The 27767-nt window shown below is 54.3% G+C and overlaps 3 protein-coding genes across 3 annotated transcripts; 1 reads left to right on the top strand and 2 right to left on the bottom strand.

Annotated features, from left to right (window-relative positions):
- The first annotated feature begins 1033 nt into the window (after positions 1-1033).
- On the top strand, positions 1034-11938 carry PLXNA3 (plexin A3). The gene is made up of 32 exons (XM_006899969.1): positions 1034-1798; positions 1980-2519; positions 2699-2881; positions 3670-3798; positions 3867-3967; positions 4258-4381; positions 4483-4639; positions 4715-4814; positions 4937-5051; positions 5129-5329; positions 5457-5553; positions 5653-5843; positions 5931-6076; positions 6146-6266; positions 6365-6501; positions 6625-6795; positions 6913-7006; positions 7103-7342; positions 7635-7778; positions 7854-8088; positions 8190-8332; positions 8409-8665; positions 8839-8905; positions 8989-9135; positions 9216-9375; positions 9504-9607; positions 9703-9799; positions 10011-10201; positions 10366-10535; positions 10880-11092; positions 11217-11367; positions 11843-11938. Exons 1-32 carry the CDS (start codon positions 1034-1036, stop codon positions 11936-11938), a joined length of 5787 nt encoding a protein of 1928 aa, XP_006900031.1.
- Positions 11939-18898: 6960 nt separating this feature from the next.
- On the bottom strand, positions 18899-19804 carry LAGE3 (L antigen family, member 3). Its single transcript, XM_006899968.1, has 4 exons — positions 19696-19804; positions 19464-19593; positions 19243-19371; positions 18899-19013 (listed from the first exon to the last, which is right to left on the bottom strand). Exons 1-4 carry the CDS (start codon positions 19802-19804, stop codon positions 18899-18901), a joined length of 483 nt encoding a protein of 160 aa, XP_006900030.1.
- Positions 19805-26733: 6929 nt separating this feature from the next.
- UBL4A (ubiquitin-like 4A) lies at positions 26734-27659 on the bottom strand. The gene is made up of 4 exons (XM_006899917.1): positions 27612-27659; positions 27318-27423; positions 26955-27178; positions 26734-26844 (listed from the first exon to the last, which is right to left on the bottom strand). Exons 1-4 carry the CDS (start codon positions 27657-27659, stop codon positions 26734-26736), a joined length of 489 nt encoding a protein of 162 aa, XP_006899979.1.
- Positions 27660-27767: the final 108 nt, after the last annotated feature.

Genomic DNA, 27767 nt, shown 5'->3' with positions numbered 1-27767 from the left:
GCCGAGGGCTGGGGCGCGTCCACGTGGCCGGCGGCCACCGGAGCCAGCGGCGGCGGGGAACAGGTAGGTGGCCAGCTTGCGAGGCCGGTCAGCCGAGTCCAGCCGCTGCCTGCCGGGGACCCTTTGTGGCGGCAGAACGCCCCCCCCCCGAGCATTGGCGCGGTGCTGCAGGGTCCCCGGGGTGGGGGCAGGGCGAGCCGGCGGTCCTGTAGGGTGGGCGTTGGGAAGCTGCACGGTCCGCATCCCGGCGGCGAGCCGGGGGAGCCCCGGGCCAGGTGGGGTCTGGGGCTGCGAGTCTGGCCCCTGCAGCTCCCGTCTACAGCCCCTGTCACTCTGCTGCGCTCCTGCGGGCGTGGGGGGACGAGGTGGCATCAGGCTGCCTTCAAGTGAGCGTCCTTTCTTCTCCGACTGTTGCGTTAAGAGTCCAGTCTGCAGAGCTGACAAAAGAGCTCGGGAGCGGGCGTGGGGCTCAGCGGAAACTTTGCATTGCCCACTGGGGCCTGCTGCTCTCTAGCTCTTCCCTCCCCACCCCCGCGCTGGGCACCCCGTTTCGCTTGGGCTCAGCCACAGTCCTGCCTCGGTGGCTAGCACAACACAGTCTGCGGTCCGGGGCTGGCCCGAGCCCCAGCCCCTCTCTTCTGAAGGATTCCTGGTCAGTTCCTGAGCGGCCCCTGTCCCAGTGCCCCCTGCACTGGGCACCCATCTCGGCAGAGTGTGTGGCTGGGGCAGATGCTGGGCTTTGTGTTGTGCCCGCCGGCTGGGCTCCAGGGCCTTGGTTCTCCACAGCCCAACTCTAGCCTGCTGGCAGTGGGGCCACGCAGGGTGCCCCCTTGTTTGCTCCCTGTCGGCCCCCTTCCCCGACGTGGATGGTAGGAGTCTGGGGCCAGGGGTGCTCTGAGTTTGCTCTCAGGGATCTGCGGTCCAGGAGGAGTGCCTCCTGTCTGCCTTTCCCAGCATCTGGCGCTGCGGCCCCGTGGGTGTGGCTCAGCTGAGGCAAGGCCACCCTGGCTTGGGTCCAGGGAGGGGATGATTGATGGCTGGGCCTGCGGCTCACCCCTACTGCAGGCCCCTCCCCTCTCCCAGCCACAGCCACCAGCTTGGGGCCCAGCGCTGGGTCGAGCAAGTGGTCCTGGACCCGTGGGCCAGGCCTCTGACTCCCATCCTGTCTGACAGGCCTTTCCAGAAGCGTCTCTGGACCATGCTGCTTGTCTCCCTCCTCCCGCTGCTCCTCCTCCTGGTGGTGGAGAGGGCCTGGGCCAGCAGCAGGTCCTTCCAGGTCTTCACGGTCACTGACACCACGCTTACACACTTGGCCATGCACCGGGTGACTGGAGAGGTCTTTGTGGGTGCAGTGAACCGAGTCTTCAAGCTGGCGCCCAACCTGACGGAGCTCCGAACCCATGTCACGGGCCCAGTCGAAGACAATGCCCGCTGCTACCCGCCCCCCAGCATGAGGGTGTGCGCCCACCGCCTGGCCCCTGTGGACAACGTCAACAAGCTGCTCCTCATTGACTACACGGCCCGGCGCCTCGTGGCCTGTGGCAGCATCTGGCAAGGCATCTGCCAGTTTCTGCGGCTTGATGACCTGTTCAAGTTGGGCGAGCCACACCGCCGCAAGGAGCACTACCTGTCAGGGGCCCAGGAGCCGGACTCCATGGCCGGCGTGATCGTGGAGCAGGGCCAGGGGCCCAGCAAGCTGTTTGTGGGCACCGCCGTCGATGGCAAGTCCGAGTACTTCCCAACCCTGAGCTCCCGCAAGCTCCTGGGCGACGAGGGCAGCGCCGACATGTTCAGTCTGGTGGGTGAGCTGTGGCCGCCTGGGCCCCCACTTCTACTCACCCCTTGGGCTCCTTGGAGGCCTGGGTGCTAGGGAGTGGCCTGTCCCTGTGATGCGCAGGTCTCTGAGGCTGGGTGGCGACCAGGCCGGGGGACTGGCCATGCGCGGGCCACCTCACTCTGGTCTCTCCTCTCCCATCCAGGTGTACCAGGACGAGTTTGTCTCCTCCCAGATCAAGATCCCCTCTGACACGCTGTCCCTCTACCCTGCCTTCGATATCTACTACATCTATGGCTTCGTGAGCGCCTCCTTCGTCTACTTCCTGACCCTGCAGCTGGACACCCAGCAGACCCTCCTGGACGCAGCTGGCGAGAAGTTCTTCACCTCCAAGATTGTGCGCATGTGCGCGGGGGACTCGGAGTTCTACTCGTACGTCGAGTTCCCCATCGGCTGCTCCTGGCACGGCATAGAATACCGCCTGGTGCAGAGTGCCCACCTGGCCAAGCCGGGCCTGCTTCTGGCACAGGCGCTGGGCGTGCCAGCCGACGAGGACGTCCTCTTCACGATCTTCTCCCAGGGCCAGAAGAACCGGGCCAGCCCGCCCCGGCAGACTGTCCTCTGCCTCTTCACCCTCAGCAGCATCAACGCCCACATCCGCCGCCGCATCCAGTCCTGTTACCGGGGAGAGGGCACGCTGGCACTGCCCTGGCTCCTCAACAAGGAGCTGCCCTGCATCAACACCGTGAGCCCCTGGCTGCCCTGCCCTGCCCTCCCCAGGGTGCCCACCCCACCCACTATTCCCCTGACCCCACTGGGGGCTGCTCCTGCTCCCTTCTGGCAATGGGGCTGATGGGGCCAAGGCGGAGGCACAGGCTCCCCACGGCCCGGGCTCATGTGCACCCCCTCTGCCCCTCCCCGCAGCCCATGCACATCAATGGAAACTTCTGTGGACTGGTGTTGAACCAGCCACTGGGTGGCCTGCATGTGATCGAAGGCTTGCCCCTGCTGGCTGACAGCACCGATGGCATGGCCAGTGTGGCCGCGTACACCTACCACCAGCACTCAGTGGTCTTCATTGGGACACGCAGCGGAAGTTTGAAGAAGGTGGGCCTGGAGTCCCTTGACATGTAGGACTAGGGGAATGGAGCCTGGACAGTGGACGGGGTATGGCAGGCATCAGGAAGGAGGGCTCCGCAGGTGGTCCTGCAATCACCTTACCCCCTTGGCAACTCCACTGCTTGCAGCTGCCTGCCCCTCGAGCGGGGCTGGGGAATCCTGTATGTGGATTCCTTAGTCTGTGACATGGAAACAGACACCCCTCTCTGTTTCCCACTGGGATGCACCCCTCTCCTCCTCCTCCAGATGGGACTTTCCTGACATCAAATCCCTATTCCCATCCTACAGGATTCCATGGGAAGGCAGGGCTGCTAGGGTCAGTCCTGTCTGGGATAGTCGGGCTGTCTGGGGCTGAAGGCATTCTCTGCTGGTCACCTGGTCCCTGCAGCCTGTCTGCTGAGAGGAGGAGACATCACGGTGGGGGACGCTGCTGAGCCCTGGGCACCTGCTCCAGTCCTGAGCTCTTTTCTGGTTTTAGGTTTTTAGGCATAATGGGCAGACTATATCACTCACACCCTTGCCCCCAGGAGTAGCATCCAGTGCATTTTAGAATATTTTCTGAGTGGTGTAGCCATCCCCACCATTAAATTCTAAAAGAAAATGGCACCTGTTAGCCAACCGTGTGACACCCACCCCCTTTCCTTGCTGACCATGGTGTCCTGGGGGCCTCTGGCAGGTGGCCTTGGCACCTCTTCTCTGAGCTGTAGGAGGCTGTGGGCAGCCTCTGACTTGAGCTTGGTTACCTGACTGACGAGCGTTCTGGTCTTATGGCCTAGGTACGGGTTGACGGTTCTCACGATGCCCACCTATATGAGACGGTCCCCGTGGTGGAGGGCAGCCCGATCCTCCGAGATCTGCTCTTCAGCCCTGACCACCAGTACATCTACCTCCTGAGTGAGAAGCAGGTGGGTGCACAGTGGGCCAGGGCAGGGTGGGGTCGGGCCCTGCCAGGTGCTGATGAGCCTGTCCCCAGGTGAGCCAGCTCCCGGTGGAGACCTGTGAGCAGTACCCGAGCTGTACGACCTGCCTGGGCTCTGGGGACCCGCACTGCGGCTGGTGCGTGCTGCAGAACAGGTGAGGGGCCGGACTGCTGCTCTGGGGAGTTGGGGACTCAGGAGAGCTGCCACCGACCTGAGGAGGGCAGAGCCCGCCTTCCCCAGTTGTGCCCCTGTGTCTGTCTGCTCCCTCCGCCATTCTTCACCTAATGAGTGGAACCTCCAGGGATGTCCCCTGGACCCCAGGAGCAGAGGGCCGGCACACTGTTGCCTGGCAGCTTGGGCCGGGCTGTCTCCTGTCCCCACCACGCCCCTGGCCCAGGGCCCTCCGGAGGCAGCTCGGATGGATCCTGGCCTGTGTCCGAGCAGGTGCTGCCGAGAAGGGGCCTGTCCAGGAGCCTCTGCCCCATATGGCTTTGCTGTGGAATTGAGCAAGTGTGTCCAGGTGCGAGTTCGGCCCAACAACGTGTCGGTGACATCACTGGGGGTGCAGGTAGGTTGGGGGTCGGAAGGGTGTGGCCCGAGGATGCTGCACTCTGAGGGATGGTCCGCCTTCTGCACCTTCCCCCTGCTCTGAGCCTTCTGACCCCACAGCTGACTGTAGCCATGCACAACGTGCCAGACCTCAGTGCGGGTGTCAGCTGTGCCTTTGAGGAGGTGACTGAGAGCCAAGCCCTCCTGCTGCCCTCAGGCGAGCTGCGATGCCCCTCACCCTCCCTCCAGGAGCTGCGGGCGCTCACTCGAGGGCATGGTCAGTGGGCTGGGGCCACCGGGGGTGGGGGTGCCCCCTCTTGGTGCCTCTGCTCATGCCCAGTCCCTGCTGCAGGGGCCTCCCGCACTGTGAGGCTGCAGCTGCTGTCCAAGGAGACCGGCGTGCGCTTTGCCGGGGCCGATCTTGTCTTCTACAACTGCAGTGTCCTCCAGTCGTGAGTTCCGGCGCCTGGGACCTCAGGGCCCCTGGCAGAGCTCCCACCTCTGTGTATCTGAGGGAGGGGTGGCGAGGCGGCGGTCTGGTATTCTCTTATTTCTGAAGTCACATCCTCACCAGGTGTATGTCCTGCGTCGGCAACCCTTACCCTTGCCACTGGTGTAAGTACCGCCACGTGTGCACCAGCCGCCCCCACGAGTGTGCCTTTCCGGAGGACTGGGTCCGCAGCACCGAGGTGAGGCAGGGCTCTCCCTGTGAAGCCCCAGCCCACTGCTTGGCTGAGTCACTGAGGGTGACTGGTGCCCTTCTTAGGACTGCCCAGAGATTCTGTCCAGCGGGGACCTCCTGATCCCGGTTGGCGTCATGCAGCCTCTCACACTGCGGGCCAAGAACCTGCCGCAGCCTCAGTTGGGCCAGAAGAACTACGAGTGCGTGGTCCGTGTGCAGGGCCGCCAGCAGCGCGTGTCCGCCACCCTCTTCAACAGCAGCAGTGTGCAATGTCACAATGCCTCGGTGAGGCCCACGCGCAGGGCAGGCTTGGACCTGGGACCTCCAGCCCATCCGGGTGCAGGGGTGGCAAGGAGCAGGGGCGGGGCGCAGGCCGTTCCGGGAGTCACAAAGGCTTCTCCCCCTACCCCAGTACTCCTATGATGGTGACGAGCAGGGTCACGTGGAGCTGGACTTCTCTGTGGTCTGGGACGGGGATTTCCCCATCGACAAGCCTTCCAGCTTTCGAGGTGAGACTTCGGGGAGGACCTCACTGCTCACTCCCCCGGAGGGAGTTGGGTGCCCTGTGCTCTGCCGGCACCCCTGCAGTAGTGCTCCTGTGCCCACAGCCCTCCTGTATAAGTGCTGGGCGCAGCGGTCCAGCTGCGGCCTCTGCCTCAAGGCCGATCCGCGCTTCAACTGTGGCTGGTGCATCTCTGAACACAAGTGCCAGCTGCGCGCCCACTGCCCAGCGCCCAAAACCAACTGGATGCACACAAGCCAGAAGAGCCCTCGCTGTAGTCACCCGCGTGTCACACAGGTTTGTGCCACAGCTGCTGCCGCTGCCACCACAGCCCTTGGGCTGCCAGTGACCTACACTGACTGCATTCCTGATCCTGCCCTGCAGGTCCACCCACTCATGGGTCCCAAGGAAGGGGGCACCCGAGTCACCATCGTGGGTGAGAACCTGGGCCTCACGTCAAAGGAGCTGGGTCTGCGGGTAGCTGGCGTGCGCTGCAACGCCATCCCTGCTGAATATGTCAGCGCTGAGAGGTGAGTGTGACGTGGAGCCCAGGCCCCACTCGCCAGGGCAGGCGCCTGCTCACCTTCTCTGCCTCTCAGGATTGTGTGTGAGATGGAGGAGTCGCTGGTCCCCAGCCCACCCCCGGGGCCCGTGGAGCTGTGTGTCGGAGACTGCTCAGCTGATTACCGCACGCAGTCAGAGCAGCTCTACACCTTCGTGGTATGTGGACGCCCATCTGTCCCCTGCTGGGTTCTGGGGGTGACGCAGCCCTGCCCAAGGCTGGCTCCACCCTCCCCTCAGAATGGCTTCTCCTACAGACGCCGACCTTCCACCGAGTAAGCCCAAGCCGGGGTCCGGCAGCCGGGGGCACACGGCTCACCATCTCAGGCAGCTTTCTGAATGCTGGCAGCAAGGTCACGGTGACTGTACGAGATGGCGAGTGCCAGTTTGTGAGGTGGGTAAGGCCCAGGGCAGGTGTCCCTGGCTGGGTCTGTGGGGTATGGAGTGGGGCACTGGGCTGGCTGAGCAGGGGCCCAGGCCCCTTTTGCAGCTCTGAATTCACAGCTGCTGCCCCCAGGAGAGACCGGGAGTCCATTGTCTGTATCTCACCGGGCTCCACCCTGGGCCCCAGCCAAGCCTTCATCACGCTCACCATTGACCGGGCCAACATCTCCAGTCTTGGGGTAATTTACACCTACACTCAGGACCCCACTGTAACTCGCCTGGAGCCCACCTGGAGCATCATCAAGTAAGAGCCTGGGAAGCATGGCTTGGTCTGAGGGCTGGGGCACACGTCATTTACTCCAGCATTTGAAGGGTCCTGGGGTGGCAGAGGAAGGAGCCTGAGGCCCTGTCCTGTCCCCAGTGGCAGCACTGCCATCACTGTGAGCGGGACTCACCTGCTAACAGTCCAGGAACCTCGAGTTCGGGCCAAATACCGAGGCATTGAGACGACCAATGTGAGTACCAGCTCCCTTGCTTGGTGCAGCTCCCCGGCCGGGACCCTCCCCTCGGCATCTCCCGGACTGCTGGGCTGCCCATACTTGTCCCCACAGACGTGCCAAGTGATCAATGACACGGCCATGCTGTGTAAGGCCCCTGGGATCTTCCTGGGCCGACCCCAGCCACGGGCTCAAGGGGAGCATCCCGACGAGTTCGGCTTCCTGCTGGACCATGTGCAGACCGCCCGCTCCCTCAACCGCTCCACCTTCACCTACTACCCCGATCCCAGCTTTGAGCCACTTGGGCCCTCTGGTGTCTTGGATGTCAAACCTGGCTCCCACGTGGTGCTAAAGGTACCTGGGAGGGGCGGGAGGAGCTTGGCCACAGCCCGGAGGGGCTTTGAGGGAGGGGAGTGGAGCTCGGAAGCAGGGGTGGCATCCACTTCCAAAACTCCATGCCTCCGGAAACTCTATGAACTTGGAGAAACGATAGTAGATAGTATCGAAAGGCTTCAGGTCTTTTGTTCATAGGGTCGCTATGAGGCCTGTTCGACTGACGGGAAGCCACAACAGTGGTGCTGGGAGGGCTGTGGGCGTGGCCAGGAGGCAGGGCGGAGCCTGGGCTGATGCTCCGCCCTTCCACCAGGGCAAGAACTTGATCCCTGCAGCCACAGGCAGCTCCCGCCTCAACTACACCGTGCTGATTGGGGGCCAGCCCTGTGCACTGACAGTCTCAGACACGCAGCTCCTATGCGACTCGCCCAGCCAGACGGGCCGGCAGCCGGTCATGGTGGGTGAGGGTGGGCAGGGTGGAGGAGGGCAGCTTGGAGCGAGGGGTGGCTGCTCACCCGGGGTCTGCCCGCAGGTGTTGGTGGGCGGCTTGGAGTTCTGGCTAGGCACGCTGCATATCACGGCCGAGCGGGCGCTGACCATGCCGGCCGCGGTGGGCCTGGCCACGGGGGGCGGGCTCCTGCTGCTGGTCATCGCCGCCGTGCTGGTAGCCTACAAGCGCAAGACTCAGGACGCTGACCGCACCCTCAAGCGGCTGCAGCTGCAGATGGACAACCTGGAGTCTCGTGTGGCCCTGGAGTGCAAGGAAGGTGCCTAGTGTGGAAGGCCAGGGACGGGAGGGCAGAGGACCTGGGGCGGCCAGGTGGCCGCTGGGCCCTATTGCTCACACTTCCTCCCCCTCCCGCCCCAGCCTTCGCTGAGCTGCAGACGGACATCAACGAGCTAACGAACCACATGGACGGGGTGCAGATCCCCTTTCTGGACTACCGCACCTACGCCGTTCGCGTGCTCTTCCCGGGCATCGAGGCCCACCCGGTGCTCAAGGAGCTGGACGTGAGACCCCCTCCCCTTCCTGCCCTCCCCCACTCCTTCCCTCAAGGGCGTCCCCCAGACTCCCTGCTCCCCACAGACGCCCCCCAATGTCGAGAAGGCCCTGCGCCTCTTTGGACAGCTGCTGCACAGCCGCGCCTTCGTGCTGACCTTCATCCACACTCTGGAGGCCCAGAGCAGCTTCTCCATGCGCGACCGTGGCACTGTGGCCTCGCTCACCATGGTGGCCCTTCAGAGCCGGCTCGACTACGCCACTGGGCTGCTCAAGCAACTGCTGGCGGACCTCATTGAGAAAAACCTCGAGAGCAAGAACCACCCAAAGCTGCTACTGCGCAGGTGCTGTGCTGCCCGCCTGGCCTTGGGCTCTGTGTTCTCTGCCAGGCCTTCCGGTCCAGCCTTGGCTAGTCTGGTCACCTGCCGGGCCCCGCCCCTATAAGGCCCCGCCCCTGCACGTTGATTGGTCGGTTTCACTGCAGGGCCCAGCACCTGAGCACCTCTCTCTGCTCTAGGACGGAGTCAGTGGCAGAAAAGATGCTCACCAACTGGTTCACGTTCCTGCTGCATAAATTTTTGAAGGTGGGTCTGAGAGGCGGGTGGCCGGGCGGGTGTGGGCTGGCTGCAGACGGACAGTGGCGAGCTCTGCACCTGGCTGGCCGCAGGAGTGCGCCGGAGAGCCGCTCTTTTTGCTCTACTGCGCCATCAAGCAGCAGATGGAGAAGGGCCCCATCGACGCCATCACAGGCGAGGCTCGCTACTCCCTGAGTGAGGACAAGCTCATCCGGCAGCAGATCGACTACAAGACGCTGGTGAGGGTCTGGGCTTGGCAGGCAGGACGGGGCATGGCCTGCCGCAGTACTGACCCCTGCCTGGATCCGTCAACCCTCAGACCCTACACTGCGTGTGCCCAGAGAGTGAAGGCAGCACCCAGGTTCCTGTGAAGGTTCTTAACTGTGACAGCATCACCCAGGCCAAAGACAAGCTGCTAGACACCATGTACAAGGGTGTTCCCTATTCCCAGCGCCCCAAAGCCGAGGACATGGACCTGGGTGAGGCTTGTCCCCCTCCAGCCTGGGCCATCTGGTAACCCCTACTCCCCACCATGCTCTATCACTGCCCAGGGTTCAGGGGCTCTGGGTGGCTGAGGGGGAACCTCATGGCCATCTGTGGCCCACAGAATGGCGCCAGGGCCGCATGGCCCGCATCATTCTCCAGGATGAAGATGTTACCACCAAGATTGAGTGTGACTGGAAGAGGGTCAACTCGCTGGCTCACTACCAGGTGAGGGGCTCCTCCCTGCTTTCACAGCGAGGTGGCAGCAACAGCTGGTGGCTCTGGTGCCTTGTACTGTCCCTTCTCTTTCTCGGGGTCTCTAGGTGACAGATGGTTCCTTGGTGGCACTGGTGCCTAAACAAGTCTCTGCCTATAACATGGCCAATTCTTTCACCTTCACCCGCTCTCTCAGCCGCTATGGTGAGTCCTTCAGTGTGCCCTCGGAGGCCCTAGAGGTGGTGAGGGGGCTTTGCTGGCCGGCCTGCTCGGCTCCCGAGGCTTTCCTGGGCCCTGCCTTTGGGAACTGCCCAGTTCTGAGCGTAGAAATGGGATGGATCAGAGGCCTGGACACCACGGGCAAGACCGGCCTCAGAGGAGCCGCAGCTGAGCGCTGTGCCAATCCTCTGCTCAGAGAGCTTGCTGCGCACGGCCAGCAGCCCCGACAGCCTGCGCTCGAGGGCACCTATGATCACGCCCGACCAGGAGACGGGCACCAAGCTATGGCACCTGGTGAAGAACCATGACCACCTGGACCAGCGTGAGGGTGATCGTGGGAGCAAGATGGTCTCGGAGATCTACCTCACGCGACTGCTGGCCACCAAGGTGGGCTGTGCGGCCCCGTCACACCCTGCCACCCACAGGCTGCCTGGCCTATCTGGGGAGGGGCTTTGGCTCTGTAGAATTTAGCGAGTCTCCCTCAATACCTTGGTGTGGAAATTTCCAGTTCAGAAATGTCACCGTGCCTGTGCCCTTGCTGGCTTCCGCAGGGCACTCTGCAGAAGTTTGTGGACGACCTCTTTGAGACCGTGTTCAGCACAGCCCACCGCGGCTCTGCGCTCCCGCTGGCCATCAAGTACATGTTTGACTTCCTGGACGAGCAGGCTGACCAGCGGCAGATCAGTGACCCTGATGTGCGGCACACCTGGAAGAGCAACTGGTGCGCACCACCAGGATGGTGATGGGCAGGGTGTGAGCGGACAAATGGGGAGGAGGCCGCACTCCCCTTTGTGGTCAATGAAGGTGGCAGGGAACTGGCCGGGGCAGGCAAGGCAGAGGAGTGAGCCTGGTATCAGCTCCAGTGACAGCAGCAGGGGATGGGGCTGAGATCCGCCAAGAGCAGAAAAGGGGCGACTTCTTTTATTTCACTTCCTGGAGACCCCCAGAAAGAAGTCCTGGGAGCATAGTGCGTGAGGATTTGGAGCAACTTGAAGGCAGCAGGTGGCGTCAGTGGGCATGCCACAGGCTTCCTTGATGGTGCTGGTGACATTGGCCCTCCCATAGTCTGCCACTGCGCTTCTGGGTGAACGTCATCAAGAACCCACAGTTTGTCTTCGACATCCACAAGAACAGCATTACGGATGCCTGTCTGTCAGTGGTGGCCCAGACCTTCATGGACTCCTGCTCCACGTCCGAGCACCGCCTGGGCAAGGACTCGCCCTCCAACAAGCTGCTATATGCCAAGGACATTCCCAGCTACAAGAGCTGGGTGGAGAGGTGGGTGCAGGGACAGTGGGGTCCCAGCTTAGGTGGAAAGGCCCTGAAATTGGTCTGGCCGGGGAGAGGGTGGGGCTTGGCCTTTGTGGTCTCTACCTATGTGACCTCCATGGGGCTTCTACAGGTACTACCGGGACATTGCAAAGATGGCATCCATCAGCGACCAGGACATGGATGCCTACCTGGCCGAGCAGTCCCGCCTGCATGCAAGCGACTTCAATGTTCTGAGTGCGCTCAGTGAGCTGTACTTTTATGTCACCAAGTACCGTCAGGAGGTGCGTGCTGCCCTGAGCCAGGGCAGTGACAAGGGCCTGGTGGGGAGTGAGAAGGCCACAGGGAGACAGAGGGACAGCAGGGGCACAGACCAGCTCTTGGATGGTTCTACAATGTGAACCTCCATAGAGACAGGTCTTTTCAGGGACCCAGGAGAGAGGCCACTGGTTGGGGCACGAGGTTCTAGTTGGACAGAGTTAGGAGTGAAGAGCAGGGTAGGGTCCCCGGGCATCAGACGGCCGAGAGTAGAGCTGCAGATGGAGAGCGTGGGTCCTCAGGTTTCATGTGCTGCTGAGAGGTCAAGTTCAAGGAACCTTGCAGAGTTTGGCTGTCAGAAGGCAAAATTGGGAGGTGGGGTGGGCAGAGGTGCAGGTGCTCGCAGAAACTGGGGAGTGGCAAGGATGGCTATCTCTTGTGCTCGGAGTCCTGTAGGAGGGGAGCGCTCCCCCAGGAACCTGTCACACTCCCCATTCGCAGATCCTGAGTGCCCTGGACCGGGATGCCTCTTGTCGGAAGCACAAGTTGCGCCAGAAGCTGGAACAGATCATCAGCCTTGTGTCCAACAACAGCTGAGGGCGGCACAGCTGGGCAAGGAGGGGCCTTCTGCATTCTGAGCTGCCCTCGCTAGAAGGCAGGCCCATGTCTGGTCCCCAGTGTGAGACTTGGAGCAGGTGCACGGGGCACACCTGGGCCCCCTTCACTAGTGCCTTGCTTTGGGCCCTGAGAGGGGGGTGAGGGAGACGGGACCAAGCAATAGCCTCGTCCTCCTGCCCAACTGCCCAGGTGTGGCGGTAGCCCCTGCCTCCTTCCTCTTCCTACCCCACCGTCTATTTATTTAATTTAATTCCATCTCACTGTTTCTGTCTGTAAATGTGGCCATCCCGGGAGGCTGTGGACCTTATCTTCTTCCTCTCCACCTGTCCTGGGTCCCTGGTGATACACCAGCTGTGACCCATCCCTCCCTGGAAGCGAGGCTTCAGCGCCAGCAGACATGAATGGGTAATGCATCTGAAACTGTGCCAAGGGCCTCTGCCTGCTGGCCACCTGTGGCGGGAGGCAGGCTCTCCACCAGGGGCCCTTTGCTCTCTGAGCATCTGGAGAACAGTAACCAGGCGAGTGGCCAGCTGACCAGGCCTGAGGACACGGGCTGCTCCTTTTCCCAGCCCACTGCCAAACGTCCTCAGTGCTGTCTGCACTTGCCCTGGACACTTGGCTCTCAGCTGCCCTGGGGGCTGAGGTGGCCGTGCCTTACTCCTCCAGTCCTCTGCCTCTCCTGAGCAGCCTGGCCCATCCATGTCCTGGACCCCAGTCCTCTCCTCTTGGGTTGCATGACTTTTTGTTCATGGAATGTTTTCCTTTTGCTAATTAAATGTTAGGAAAATGGTGTCAGTCTGTGTCTTTGCCAGTGTGGGCAGGTGGGAGGTGATTAACATGGACCCAGCAGCCCTAAGACACTCTACGGTAGAGAGGGTAAATGGATCCCAATGTTACCAAGGACTTGAGTTCACAATCATCTCCATCACATCAGCAAAGCATGAGGATTCACCTTCTGATTCTATCCAGAATCTGCTCAACTGTTGCCCGCCCCCCCCCCCCCGGTCCAAGCCACCAGTCTCCCGCTTTCTGCGACTCCCTCTCAGTGAGAGAGGCAGGCAGGCAGGGGAACCCGCTAAGATGGAAGGCAGATCAGGTCACTACTCTTTTCAAGACTTCCAAGCAACCTCAACTGCAACCATACTCCTAAAGCACGTTGGGTACTGCAGTTCTGTCCCCAGAAACTTGGGCCCACATTTGGGAGTGCACTTATTCAGCCTTCTTCAGTATTTGTTGAGGTGGCATGATCCCTTTAACCATTCATCCATTGATGGACACTCTTTGATATTGTAAATAATGCTACAATAATCATGGCGGGAGGGAGCTCTGGTGGCCAACCAGAAAGCACAAGGTTTAAATCTACCAGCTCCTCCTATATGATCTACAGTCTCTGAAAACCTGTCAGAGGGTCAGCTGGGAGTTGATTCCGACTCTGTGACACATAACAACAATCATGGTGGACATACCTATCAGTTTGTGTCACGGCTCTTATTTCTTCAGGATAATCTCACTTTGTAATGGAATTGTTTCATCAACTGGTATTTCCCACTTTCAGCTTCTTAAAGGATGCCAAACTGCCTTCCCTACTGGTCGCACTGATTCCTATCAACAGTGTATAGGGTTTTCTTCTTGGACTTTGCTGTCATTGCTGGGTAAGATCGCTCATTTTGATTTGCATCTCTGTTGTTGTTGGGTGCCATCAAGTTGACTACGACCTCTAGCGCCCCTATGAGCAACATATCTGAACCCTGCTCTATCCTGCGCCATCCTCACACTCTGACACACTAGAGCCCATTATGGCAGCCACGGTGTGAAGCCATCTGGTTGAGGGCCTTCCCCTCCTTAGCTGACCCTCCGCCTTTCCAAGCATCATGACCCTCTCCAAAGAATAGCCTCTTCTAGCAACATACTAGAAGTCTGTGTGGTGGAGCTTCATCATCTTTGCCTCCATGGAGTGCTCTGGCTGCACCCTCTCCAAGAAATCTGTTTGTTCTTGGCAGTCCGTGGGATGTTGAGTGCTCATCTCCAACAGCTCAAAGGCATCAACTCTTCTGTCATCCTTATTCATTGTCCAGCTCTCAGATGCATAGCAAGTGATAGGAGAGACTGAGTCAGATGCACCTTAGTCTTCAAACTGATATCAAAATATTGAAGGTATTTTGGAGAGGTCCCTGACTGCAGGCTTTCCCAATACAAAATGTCACCTGATATCCTGACTGCTGGCGCTCACTGCGGATCCAAGTAAGATGAAGTTGTTCGCTATTTGAATCTTTTCTCCATCTGTCATGAGGCCCAGTGGTGAGAATTTTTGTTTTCTTGACATTGAGATGGAATCTATGTATTCTTTGATCTGTTGCAACAAGTGTTTGAAGTCCTCTGTACTTTCCACAAGCAAGGTTGTGCCTTCTGCATATCACAAGTTATGGATGAGTCTCCCTTCAACGCTGATGCCACATTTTTCTTCATTGAGTCCAGTTTCTTGAATAATTTGCTCAGCATACAGATTGAATAGGCATGGAGAGAGAATACCACCCAGACACACTCCCTTCTCAATTTTAAATCACATAGTGTTTCCTTGCTCTGTTCACACAACAGCTTCATGGTCTAGGTGTAGGTTTCACATGAGCACAGTTAAGTACTCTGGGATTCCCATTGTTCGCAATGTTAGCCATAACCTTTTTTTAAAAAAAAATTTTGCCGGTTCGAATCCACCAGATGCTCTGCTGGAGAAGGAGGAACAATCTCCTCCTGTACCAGTCAGATCTGATTTGACGGTACACACACACACACACAAAATAATGAAATAAAATTTAAAAAAAATTTGCCTCTTTCTTGTTGTGTACCATAGAATCAGATCCAATTGGCGCAGGAGATTGATGTTCCTCCTTCTCCAGCAGAGCATCTGGTAGATTCGAACCGCATGCCTTTGGGATTGCAGCACAGCATTTTAGCTCTAGGCCACCAGAGCTCCCTAGCTATAACTTATTATGATCCACTCAGTCAAATGCCTTTGCATCATGAATAAAGCATAAATAGACATATTTCTGGTATTTTTTGCTTTCAGCTAGGATCCATCTGACAGCAATGACATCCCTGGTGCCATGGCCTCTCCTAAATCCTGCTTGAACTTCTGGCACTTCCCTATCTATATACTGTTATAGCTGTTTTTGAATGATCTTCGGCACTATTTTGCTTGCATATGATATTAATGTTATTGTTCAATAGTTTCCACATTTTGTTGGGTCACTTCTCTTGGGAATGGGAACAAATATGGACCTCTTCCAATTCCTTGGTCACCAAATTTCCTGGCACAGACTGGTGAGCACATCCAGGGCTGCATCCGTTAGTTGAAACAAAGCAATTGGCATCCCATTGGTTCCTGGGGCCTTATTTTTTGCCAATGCCTACAGTGCAGCTTCTACTTCCTCCTTCATTACCATTGGGTCCTGCTCATATGGTACTTCCTGAAATTTCTCAATGTCAGTTCGTTTGGGTACAGTGATTCCGTGTATTACCTCCATCTTCTTTTGATGCTTTCTGGGTGATTCAATACATTGCCCTTAGCATTTTTCAATATTTCAACTCAAAGCTTAAATTTGCTTTTCAGTCCTATCAGCTTGAGAAATGCAGAGTGAGTTCTTCCCTTTTTATGCTCCAATTCCAGCTCTCCACACATTCCATTATAATACTTTGTCTTCTTGAACTGCCCTTTGAAATCTCTGTTCAGCTCTTTTACTTTGGTATCTTTTTCTTTTGTTTTGGCTTCATGACACTAGTTCAAGTTTCAGAATCTCTTCTGACATTTATTTTGGTTTTTCTTTCTCCTATGTCTTTGTAATGACATTTCACTCTCTTCATCCCACAAGCTCATCTGATCTGCAATCACTGGTGTTCAATGCTTCACACCTATTCTTAAGATGATTTTTTAAACTTGGTGCCTCTTAGTCTCTAGACTGACATCACTGCTCTTCAGCACTCTGGAGAGGTCCCGGACAGCAGCAGATTGTCCCTATGCAGTTCGTCTTTTGATTTAATGACTGCTGGTGCCAAGAGTGTTGATTGTGGAGCCAAGCAAGCTGTAATTGCTAACAACCTCAATCTCTTCTCCATCCATCATGGTGCTGCCAATTGGCCCAGTAGTGAGACTCTTTGTCTTCTTGATGTTGAACGTCAATCCATACTGAAGAAGCTTCAATCCATAGCTTCTTGACCTTCTGCAGCAAGCACTTCAGGTCTTCTTCAGTTTCAGTAAGCAAGGTTGTGTCTTCTGCATAATGTAGGTTGTTGATGAGTGTTCATCCAATCCTGATGCCACATTCCTCCTCATCAAGCCCAGGCTTCTAAATGATCTGTTCTTCATATAGATTGAAAGGTATGGAGACAAGGACCATCCCTGAAAAACTCCTTTCCTGATTTTGAACCATCCAGTGATTCCTTGCATTGTTCTGTTCTGAGGACTGTTACCTGGCCCAAGTGTAGGTTTGTCCTAGCTTTCGGTATCACAGCAGCTCACAAGTTATCTCTGTACAGCAAACAGACAAGTGCTGTATCAATTAGAACAAAATATTCCCCAAATAGAGCAAACTGACAATTTTCGTTTGAGTCGCAACTCGATGGTACATAACATCAATGAGGGAGCTCTGGTGGCACAGTAAGGAGTTGTATTAACCCATAAGTCCTGCCTCTCTGGCAGCTGGAAACAACCAGCAACTCTATGCTACTTACAGCCTCAGAAAGACAATGGAGGGTTGCTGGAAGTAGGTTCCAAATCAAACGCATTGAATTTGGTGAATATCTGAAAAAGTCCACATCGCCTCTTCCCTCCAATTGCCTCCTTTAGTCCCTCATCTCCCTCTCTGGATCATTATCCACAGAACTCCCTCTTTTTTTTTTTTAAGAACAGTGAGGCAGTCTGTCCCCAGTAAGATCCATGGAAACCGTGGTTCTCCCTTCCTACCATGCTCATTAGCAAGGAGACAAGTATTTCCTCCATGAAGGGAGGAGGGACAAGGCCTGTGGCCATGTTAGTAGGGGAGGTAGGAGAATTCTCTGGTTCATTTCAAATACACAAGAGTCTTCCTTCAAATGAAAACAATACTAAAGAAAAACACAAATCAATAACCTGTGTTATGCAGACCCAACCTTGCTTGCTGAAAGTGAGGAGTGCTTGAAGCACTTGTTACAGAAATCATGGAATGCAGCCTTCGGTAATGGATTGCATCTCAGTGTCAAGAAAACAAAGATTCTTACCACTGGACCAGTTGTGAGCATCATGATGAATGGCGATGGAGAGGACATTCCAACTGTCAATAGCTTCATCTTGCTTGGATCCACAATTAACACCCTTGGTACTAGCAGTCGGGAAATCTGAAGTTAGGGACCTCTCCATATTATTGAGGAGTGATGATGTCAGTTGAAGACTAAGGTGTGTCTGTTTCAGGTCATACAGTCTTTCTGATCACTTGCCATGCATCTGAGAGCTGGACAATGAATAAGGATGACAGGAAAAGAATTGATGCCTTTGAGCTGTGCTGTTGGAGCAGAGCACTGAACACCCCTTGGACGGCCAAGAGAACAGGTGTGTCTGGGAGAGGGTGCAGCTGGAGTGCTCTTTCGAGGCAAGAATGATGAGGCTTTGCCTCACATCCTTCGGGCATGTTACTAGGAGAGGCTATTCCTTGGAGAAGGACATGATGCTGGGAAGGGTGGAGGGTTGGCGAAGGAGAGGAAGACCCCCCCCCACCAGGTGGACTGACAGTGACTGTTGCAATGAGTCCTTGTGTGTCAGGTGTGATGATAGTGCAGGACAGGATAGAGTTCAGATCTGTTGTTCGCTCAACTTGGGGATGCTAATGGGTCTGTGTAGCAGAAGAAATCAAGGATAGTCCCTGGTTTTGGCAATTGCCCAAACATACTGTTTCCCCCTGAAAGAACTGAAACAAGTTCAATAAGCTGCAAAATTATTCTAGTGTTTTGGGGTTGTTTGCTCTCCTTAATACAATTTTACATTTTTAGCTCTGCCTCACTTACTTTGGGAATGTGGCCAGGAGAGACTGGTCCTTGGAGAAGGACGTCATGCTCAGAAGGGTGGACAGACAGCGCAGGAGAGGAAGACCACAGATGAGATGAATTGATAACAGTAACTGGGACAATGGGGGTTGGTGTGTCGGAGTCAGTGAGACTGGCTCAGGACGAAGGGTTCAGAGCTGCCGTACATAGGGTAGCTACATATTGCAGACGACTCAATGGCACATAACAACATACTATGACAGGTTTGGAAGCAGGAGTGGCATCCACTTCCTAAACAATATGCCTCTGGAAACTCCATGAACTTTGCTAAATGTCAATAGTTGTAGAGGGGATTCAGGACTTTTGTTCATATAGCATCACTATGAGTCGTGCTGGACTTGAAGGCAATCAACAAAAACAACAACAATACAATTTTAGGGTGGAAGTGTTGAGTGTCACAGGAAGTGGATCCTGAGGAAAACTAGAATTCTGGTGGTGGCTTTATTTTATTGAGTGATTGTGTCCTGTATATCACAAGTCTTAAATAAACAGTAAAGGAAATATTTCACTCAGGTCTAACTCTTGAAATCCAGCTTAAATAGTCACGCATTCAAACAGTGACACACAAGATACCTCTAACAAAGATGAAAAGAAAAGAAAGCAAATGCTTTTCAATTACACTGTAATGTATCTTTTCAGGACTTTGACAGGACACGACTGTCCCATTTCATTTGCCAAAGTGTCTTTCATTAGCCTGTACTTCGTGAACCTGATTCCCTGAATCTCACTTCCAACCTGAGATAAAGGGCAAGGGATTCTAGAGGTCCAGCAGCTGAAAAGGAACCCAGACGGGGAACAGAAGCAGCGGCGTTTATTGTGAGCAGGGACAAGTATTTAAGCAGCTCCCTCCTCCAGTGACAAGACCAATGCTTAGCGATAAATGGGGGGACCAAAGCGCTGCATCGTCCGCACCACCATGGAAAGGTGGTCAAGAAAGCTGATGATGGAAAGTCGGAGGAGGCGAGCGTCCTCAGCAGTCCACCTGCTAATAGCAAGGAAAAGATAAGAGGGCTTAAATGAGGAGCCTGGGCTTCGATCCCCACCTCCCATCGCAGTCAGCTGCTGTCAGTTCTCACCGTTTCAGGGGCTCCTGGGCGGCCACAGGCCCAGAGCTCCACACCCCTTCGTACCCAGCCCCCATAAGACGGATCATTACAAAGCCCCCCCCCCCCCCACTAAAGTGACGCCCAGCGCCGCCACCGCCTACAACTCACATGGCCAGGACGCTGCCGTTCACTGAGAACTCCTTGTGAATCAGCTCTCGGTGGGGCTCAGCGTCTGGGGCCAGGGCCCCACGGGCGATGTCTGCCTCCAGCGACGATCGGAAAGGCACAGTGAGCGAGCTGGTGGACACACCGTCAAGGCGCCGCCGGATGCTGGCTGTGCCTGAATCCTGGCCTCCCGTCCGCCCCGGCCACCACCAACGGCTGCTCACCCCACCCCTGGACGCTCCGGCCTTCCCACGGCCTCCCTAATCCCCAGACAGCCCAGCCACTCCTCCATCCGTTCCCGTTTTCGATCTCCTTGGGCCACTCCGTCCGCTTCTGATGCCCTTACGCCCCGACCTGGAACAGGATACAATACGTGAAGTGGGTTTTCGGGACTCCTCGGTGCCGGCTCGGCGTCTCTGCCCGGCTCGGGAGTATGCAGGACCCTTGGGTCCTGACCCACATTGTGGGCCACGGCGGGCTCCGGGCCGCGAACTCCGAGACCTCGGGCCGCCAGGGTGCCCGCACCACTCACACCACGGCTTTCGCCAGCGCCCGGGGCCTGCATGGCGCCGGCTCCGCCTCCGGCTCCGCCCCCAGCGCGCCGACCGGCCCCACACGTCCTCTCGGTAGGCGGCCCACCTAGCCACGTCCCCCTGACGTCAGCCCTCCCTTGCTTCTGTATACACCGGCGCCCCTGATGCCGGCTCCCGTGCGTGCTCTTTCCCACATAGTCTTCTGTATTGGAGTCGCGGGGCTCCTTCACCGAGATCAGTCCCTTAGCAGGGGACTCCACCCTCCGTGCGCCGGCTCCTCTGGAGGAGCCCATAAATGTAGCGTTCTTGCTTAGGGGGCCCTGCTAGAGCCCCAGGCGCCTCTGTTCGTGAGAAAAGATTGTTGCTTCGCCCCCTATACTCTGCCTTTTTTTTCTTTTTTTGCCAGCGACGCTACCCAGAGCGCCTGCGCAAACAGGCTTCCAGTAGGTCTCCAGGCGTGGGCCCAGCCCTACAGTAGGTCCTCTGGGAGCGGGCAGGGACCACACGTCTGAGACTTCCTGGCAAAGCTCCGCCCTCTAGTTCATGACTCCCCCTCAGAGTGCCTTGGAAAGGAGGCCCCCTGGCGGTACATTGGTCCCCGGGGTGCCGGCGCAGACACTACATGCTAAGGTTACTGGGTGCATGCCAGCCATGTTACAGCCTGGAAGACTCAGTTGGCCAGGGAGATGAGACTTCTGTCTCTTAACACGAGATTTCTGCCCCTCAGGCCTTGGTGAAACCTGATTCCTTGTCATTAAGGTCAGCACTATAATAGTGTTTACATTAGAAAGAGTTCTGTACATTCAATGATTTATTCATCACAAGTCCCTTTTTTTTTTAAAAAAAAAAGCACAAAAGGTAGCTTTACACATGGACCTTACATCTCACATGATAGACTGGACAGGAATAACATCACTACATATGTGGAAAGAATCACTGGAGTAATCAGTATCAGCAATTGAAACAAGGCCTTCTGGGTGCTGACTGTGGAACAGACCATCAGTTACTCGTGTGCAAGTTAAAATTGAAGCTGACAATCTAAAAAAAAAAAATTGAAGCTGAAGAAAGCTTCATCAGTGTCTGCAGTCTAAAAATACATAATGCAGCTTGTGCCAGTTCAGACTGAAGCTGAAGAAATCCTGCCAGAATTTGGAGTTTGAAACTGATTAAACATGTGCATTAATAGGTGGTGAGAATGCAAAAGTTGTAAACAAAGACTAAGGAATGGTAGTTGGAAAACAGTCTTGATGACAGAAGTGAAACTGGAGATTGGATGATACAATTCTGTGCAATCAATGATTTAATAGTTATGTTGTTGTTAAGTGCCGAGTCACAGGCGACTCATAGCGACCCTATGAAGGAGAGTCCTTAATGCTTGGGTGTCTCTCATCCTCTCCAGGTTTATAGGGTTTCCGGAGGCAAGCTATTATAAGTACTTTTAAAAAACCCGTAAGTGATGACTATACACATGGACTTTAGATGGTGGCCTACATTGTGAAAAGAGACAGTGAATATCAGCAGTCAAAACAAGGCCATGGACTGACTGTGGAATAGACCATCAGGAACTTAATATGACATGCAATGAAAATCTTGCTGAAGATTATCTTATAGCGACTGGAATAATACATTGACAGGGAACTTCTAGAAATTCAAGCTCGATTCAAAAGAGGCCACAGAATGAGGGATATCATTGCTGAAGTAAGATACATCTTAGCTGAAAGCAAAGAACACCAGAAAGAGGTTTACTTGTGCTTTACTGACCATGCAAAGGCATTTGACTGTGTATAAGAACAAGTTAGGGATAACATTGAGAAGAATGAAAATCCAGGAACACTTAATTGTGCTCATGTGAAACTTACACCTAGAGGAAGAAGCAGTTATTCGAACAGATCAAGGGAACAGTACATTGTTTGAAATCAGGAAAGATGTGTATCTGAGTTGTGTCCTTTCTCCATATCTATTCAGTTGGTATGCTGAGCAAATAATTCAAGAAGTTGGACTATATGAAGAAAAATGTGGCATCAGGATTGGAGGAAGACTCATCTGTGGGAAGCCAAATAGTAAACTGTTAAACCTAATGCTTAAGACTTAAGGGAGGCCACCTCCAACCAGGAGAAGATAAAGTAGATGGATGGGATCTTCAAAGAACCAAATCCCTATGCACATCCAAAAACTTCTCCAACAGGGTAAAAAGGGAACCAACCGATTGGGAAAAAGTATCAGATAAGGGACTTATACCCAGAATTTATAAAATACTTGAGCACCACAACATAAAGGTAAATAATCCAATAGAAAAATGGGCACAGGATATGAACAGATACTTCTCCAAAGAAGACATTCAGATGTCCAACAAGCACATGACGAAATGTTCAAAATCCCTAGCTCTAAGACAGGTGCAAATCAAAACAACTATGAGATATCATCTCACCCCAGTCAGAATAGCAGAATTTAACAGAACAGCAAGCAACAAATGCTGGCGACGTTGTGGAGAAACTGAAACCCTTATTTATTCACTGGTGGTGGAAGTGTAAAATGATGCAACCACTGTGGAAGGTGGTATGACGTTTTATCAAAAAGTTGCAAATAGAGATACCATTTGACCCAGCAATTCCACTACTGGGAATATACCCCAAAGAGACCAGAACTGACATCCAAGCAGATATATGCACACCCATGTTTATTGTGGCTTTGTTCACAATAGCAAGGAGTTGGAAACAACCTAAGTGTCCTTTATCAAATGGATAGAGAAGCTCTGGTATATTCACACAATGGAATACTATGCTGCATTGAAAAACAAGGAACTCATGCAATATTATTCAAAATGGGTGACCCTGGAGGACACTATGCTGAGTGAAGTATTTCAGTCACAAAAGGACAAATACTGCATGGTGCCACTGTTGTAGAATGGGACTGACCTTGGGGCTAGGGAGAGATTGAGAAAGATGGGTTCAATAATGTATACTGACTGCATTGCAACAGATGAGGGAGAAAATTGTTTAAAAGGGATATGTGATTAGGTATTATTGTCATGACAGGAGTCTAGAGTGAAGGCTACATGGTGGAGTGGACCTGGGGGAGGGTTTGTAAAACAATGAAAGAATTTTTCTTTTACTTTTCAAAGAGGGTAGTGTACCAGGGGGGAGGGTTGGGAGGGGAGAAAAAAAAAGAATTAAGGGAGGCACAAATACGAGCTGGAACTCCTCCTGAAACAGAACACAGGAATCAGGAGCCAAGGCAGAGCAAACAGCACCTTTTCAGTTCTTAGACTGTATTTAAAAATCCCTCCTTCCTGATATAAGCATAAGGTGGCCAACAGAAAGAGCCTAGCTTCATTTGCATAGAATTCTCTTTGTGATTTGCTCCGTGGCGATATTCAATAAAGTTACAGGGAAGCTAGATTCTGGGCTTCAATCTTCAAACTGTTCACCCCCTGCCTTACGTTCTCTCTTTTTCTCCATCCTGGGTGTCCCTGTCTCTTCTCTGTCCCTGACAACACTCATCAACAGTCTGCATTATGCGAAGGACACACGTGCTTCCTGAAAGTGGAAAAGATTTAAAATGCTTTCATATGCACATGAGATGACCGGTATACCATGACTTGAGTCAGGAGTACCTTAGGCCTTAAACTGACCTCTTTTCAGGCTACTCGATGGCACATAACAACATGATATAATATCTATTAAAGGCTATGTAGTCTTTGATCTAAGTATTTCAAGCAAGGTTGTGCCTTCTGCATCTTTCATGCATCTTCCTCTACCCCAGATGCCACACTCTTCATACAGTTATTTGCTCAATATACAGATTGAATAATTGTGGTGGAAGGATACAACCCTGACACACACATTTACTGATCTGAATTCAGACAATATGGAACAAACCTTGTTCTGTTCAGACAACTGCCTTTAGGTATATGCACAATTGTCGTGGGAGATTCCTGTCCTTCTTCATGTTAGCTATAAACAATTATTATTCATACACGTGTATAGTCAATAAAACGGAAGCAAACACCTTTTGATATCCTCTGCTTTCAACCAAGATCCATCTGACATCCCAGTTTCTTGGTCTCTTCAGAATCCAGCTTAAATTTCTGGCAATCCTTGTTCTAGCAATTAAAAATTATCAGCACCAAGATTTTACTTGTGTGAGATATTAATTCTTTATTCACTGCCACTGTGTCAGTTCTGACTTCAGAGGCTTTAAATCATAGTAGGAGGAGCGGCTGGTAGATCTAAACCACCGGAAACATGGTACGTTAGCAGTACAGCTTGCTATGGGCACGCACGCCAAAGCTCCTCAGTAGTAATGGTATTGTTGTGTAATATCTGTATTCTGTTGGAACACCTTTCTTTGGGGTGGGAGTGTGTATAAACATCTTCCAGCAGATTGGCCAGGTAACTATTCTGCATATTCTTGGCATGGACAATGAGCATGTCCAGCACTTTGGTCGGGCCTGCATCTATTTATTAACACATCTCAGTTGGTGCTTGCTTCAGCAGCACATATACCAAAATTAGAATGATACAGAAAAGATTAGCATGGCCCCTGCACAAGGATGACATGCAATTTCATGAAGCATTCCATATTTTTAAGTTGTGTTAGTTACATGGACGTCAGTTAATTAAATTTTTTCCCTCATGAAAAAAGTTTTAAAAACAAACAAACAAAACCTTCACATATTGGTTTGTAGTCTACCAATTCCTGGGGACACCTTTCTTATGGCAGAAGCATGGACTTCTACCATCAGTACCATTGATTCTTGATCAATGAGAATTGACAAATTCTTTTAGGTACAGTGATTCTGTGTACTCTGTCTTTTCTTGATGTTTCCTAAACTATTCAATATTTTGCCCATAGAATCCTTTACTATTGCAACTTGAGGCCTGAAATTGTTTTCAGTTCTTGGTTCAGTTATATGGCTCAAGATTACGAGATGACCCAGAAATTCACTTTTAGGTATTTACCCAAAAGACTTGAAAGCAGATACACTGTGATTCTTCTATTCCAATATTTATTATAGTATTAATCATAATAGCCAAAAGGACGAAACAGCCCAAGTGTCCATAAACAGATGAATTACTAAAATGTAAGGGATACACACACACACACACACACACACACACACACACATCTCACATCATCCATAAAGAGAAATGAAGTCTGGGTACATTGGACCATGATGAACCTTGGAAACATTAAGCTGAGTAAAAAGTCAGCCATAAAAGGCCACATCTTGTATGAATTCCAACTGGACGTGCAGACGTGCAGAATAGGGAAGATTAGAAACTACAAGAGGCTGCAGAGGAGTGTGGAAGTGGAGCTGTCCACCATTGTTAAAAGCCTGGTAGTTGGAGGTGGTCCATGGGTGAAGTGTGCGTATTTTCTGGTTCCTGTATCTGTCAGAGGTTACAACCTGGTGGCACTCTGCCTCTGTGGCGAACATGAACTAAGTGTCTACAGGACCTCTAGGTAGTATTTGAATTGGAGCTCCAAAGTGAGCATGGGGTAAGATGTGGAGCCAGGGGAAGGAGAGAAATGGGAGTGCTGACGATGAGAGGAAGCAGGGAAACCCTGGGGTATTGGCATTGAGATGGCCAGTGGGTGAAAGGTAGGGCAGAGCTCCCTTCGTGCTGCACCAGGACTCTGGCTTCTCCCTGAAGAGATGGGGAGTCAGGCATACCTATTCCTCCACCTGTTGAAAGACCTCACCATTTGGACCCCCCTTCACAGAATCCTTGCAGCCCCACAAGTATCATCTCCAGCTTCCACTGACCTGTCACCATGGAACCAAACCTGGATCAAAGCTACTCCAGGCCCTCCTATAACTTGTTCCTCCAGCAGCACTGGCTCCCTTTCCGAGCCTCCCTCTCCGACCTGCTAAGTCCTGCTTGGCCAATCTCACCTTGCTCACCACCACGCCACCAGCCGCTGCCACCGTCCTCCCCTGCAGAGAAGCTTCTGCAATGAGGGCTTATTGCCTCAGCCTCACCTTCTCCCCACTCTTCAACCCATCCTACGGTTGCATATCATCAGATCTTGGGAAACACCTTGACCAAGATCGCCAATGGCCACCTTAATCATCCCAAAGGAGGCTCAAGTTCCGCTCCATGACCTTCTTGTTCTGGCTTCAGGACTTAAGACTCTGCCTTTTCTCCTTGGCTTGAGATGCTGTTCAGTCTCCTTTTCTCGGTCTCCACTCTAGTTGCTGAAGTTCCTTAAGCTTCATCCTATGCTGTGGTGAGTACAGGACAGAGGCCTGCCTACGTGACCTCAAGCAGAGTCCCTGTCACGGAGAAACACTCACTTTGGGAGACAGAGGAGCGCTGTGACATGAAGGGCCAAAGTACCCCTTCCTGTCTCTTGTCCGCATCTGGCCATCATTTCCTTTTTGACCTGTTTATTTATCAGATCCATGGGAGAACCATTGGTGCAGAGATCTCACGGGCTGGAGTGAGGATGAGGAAGATGCGCTCAGACGAGAGGAATGGTGAGCACGGGCCAAGCCAAGGGCTGGGAGCCAGCATGGCACAGTTCTGTGCCCCAGGCCACACCAGAGAGCTGGGCAACTGTTCCCCCTAGCTTCCTGATCTACTTGTCCTTTATCAGAGCACCCTAAGGCTGGCTTGTCACCTGCCAGGACATATGTCAAATAGTCTCTTGTGAGGGCAGGTGGCAGGATGAGGTCCCAGGGATTAGCTCCCTCCCCTTTCGGGCATAGGAGGGAGTCCATCAGGATTTGTTCTCAGCCCTGGGAACTCTTCCAAACCACCACTGGCTGGCTCCCTCTTATCCTGAGGCTCCTGCCGCACCCCACCTTCATTGCTAGGATCCTCTCTTCTCTCCCTCTTGTTAGGGACCAGCACCTTGCAAGAGGCAGCATCAGTCAGCTATTATCCTTTTATTATTATTATGAGATCACGTTTAATGCAACATGCAGCCACGCCTCCTCCACATGCCAAGGATCTTATTTGGAGAGCCCCTTCTCTGTAGCCTCAGTCACTTCAGGGTGCAGGAAACGGCTGGCCAACCGCTCAATGTCATCCATTGTCAGACGGCTCAGGGACCTCTCGTACTCCTGAGAAGAAAATGTCGGAAGGATTGGGGAGCCCGTCAGAGGAGCAAGGGGCCTGGTGCGCGGGGGTGGGGATGCAGTGGGGGGATTGGGCTTCTGGCCCTAGTCCTCACCCGCTGGAGTTGTTCCTGGACCCTGGTGGCATCTGCAGCGCTGAAGTGTCGGCCCAGAATTTTAGCAATCACCTGCCACGTCTCCGAGGTGGGGGCTAAGGGCCGAGGCTGGGCGTCCTGTCTTCGGGCAGCGCCTTGCTCCAGCAGCACCTTCTCCAACGGCTTCACCACTAGGTTGAGCTTAGAATTGGGGCCAATGCTGTAATCCGAGAGCCTTTTCCCATCTGCCAAGGAGAAACTGATGGAGTTCAGAACCTCCTGCTGCTGGGTGTCAGCTCCTTCCGTGAGGGCGTCACCCCGCCACCAGTCTCAGCCTCGAAACCCCCGCCCTCCTCGCTGGGGGCCTCCCTGCTCCCCCGCTACCTGCCAGGGCTTTGCCCTTGAACAGCAGCCGCTGCTGGCGCACAGGGACGTTCAACTGCTCGGAGACCTGAAGCTTCAGGGAGGACACCAGCTCGTCTTCTGACACCTGAGGGGGCCGGGTGTAGGAGGCAGGGTTGAGTCCCGCTCTGCGGGCCGGGGAAGCCCTCGGAGGCCCCGCCTGGGGGTCTCTCTCCAGGCCTCCCCGCCCCAGGGCCGTCCTGGTCCCTGCCCGCTCCTGCGTCAGGACGGGCTGAGTCTCGAGCGAGGCCAGGTGGATCGGCTAGCCGCTACTACCTGCAGGACGCACTCTCGACCCTGGAGCACCTTCACCGTCAGCTGCATGGCGGCGGCGATGTCCACTGCGGCTGACGCACCCCACCAGCCCCCTGCCGCGCGCCCCCGCCTCCGCCCCGGGTCCCCGCCCCGGGCTCCGCCCCCGCCGCTGGGGGC

This window comes from Elephantulus edwardii, unplaced genomic scaffold (assembly GCF_000299155.1).
Source record: "Elephantulus edwardii isolate Elephantulus edwardi_28Jun2011 unplaced genomic scaffold, EleEdw1.0 scaffold00269, whole genome shotgun sequence".
NCBI classification, from domain to species: Eukaryota; Metazoa; Chordata; class Mammalia; order Macroscelidea; family Macroscelididae; genus Elephantulus; species Elephantulus edwardii.
This window is presented reverse-complemented; position numbering and strand designations above follow the sequence as displayed.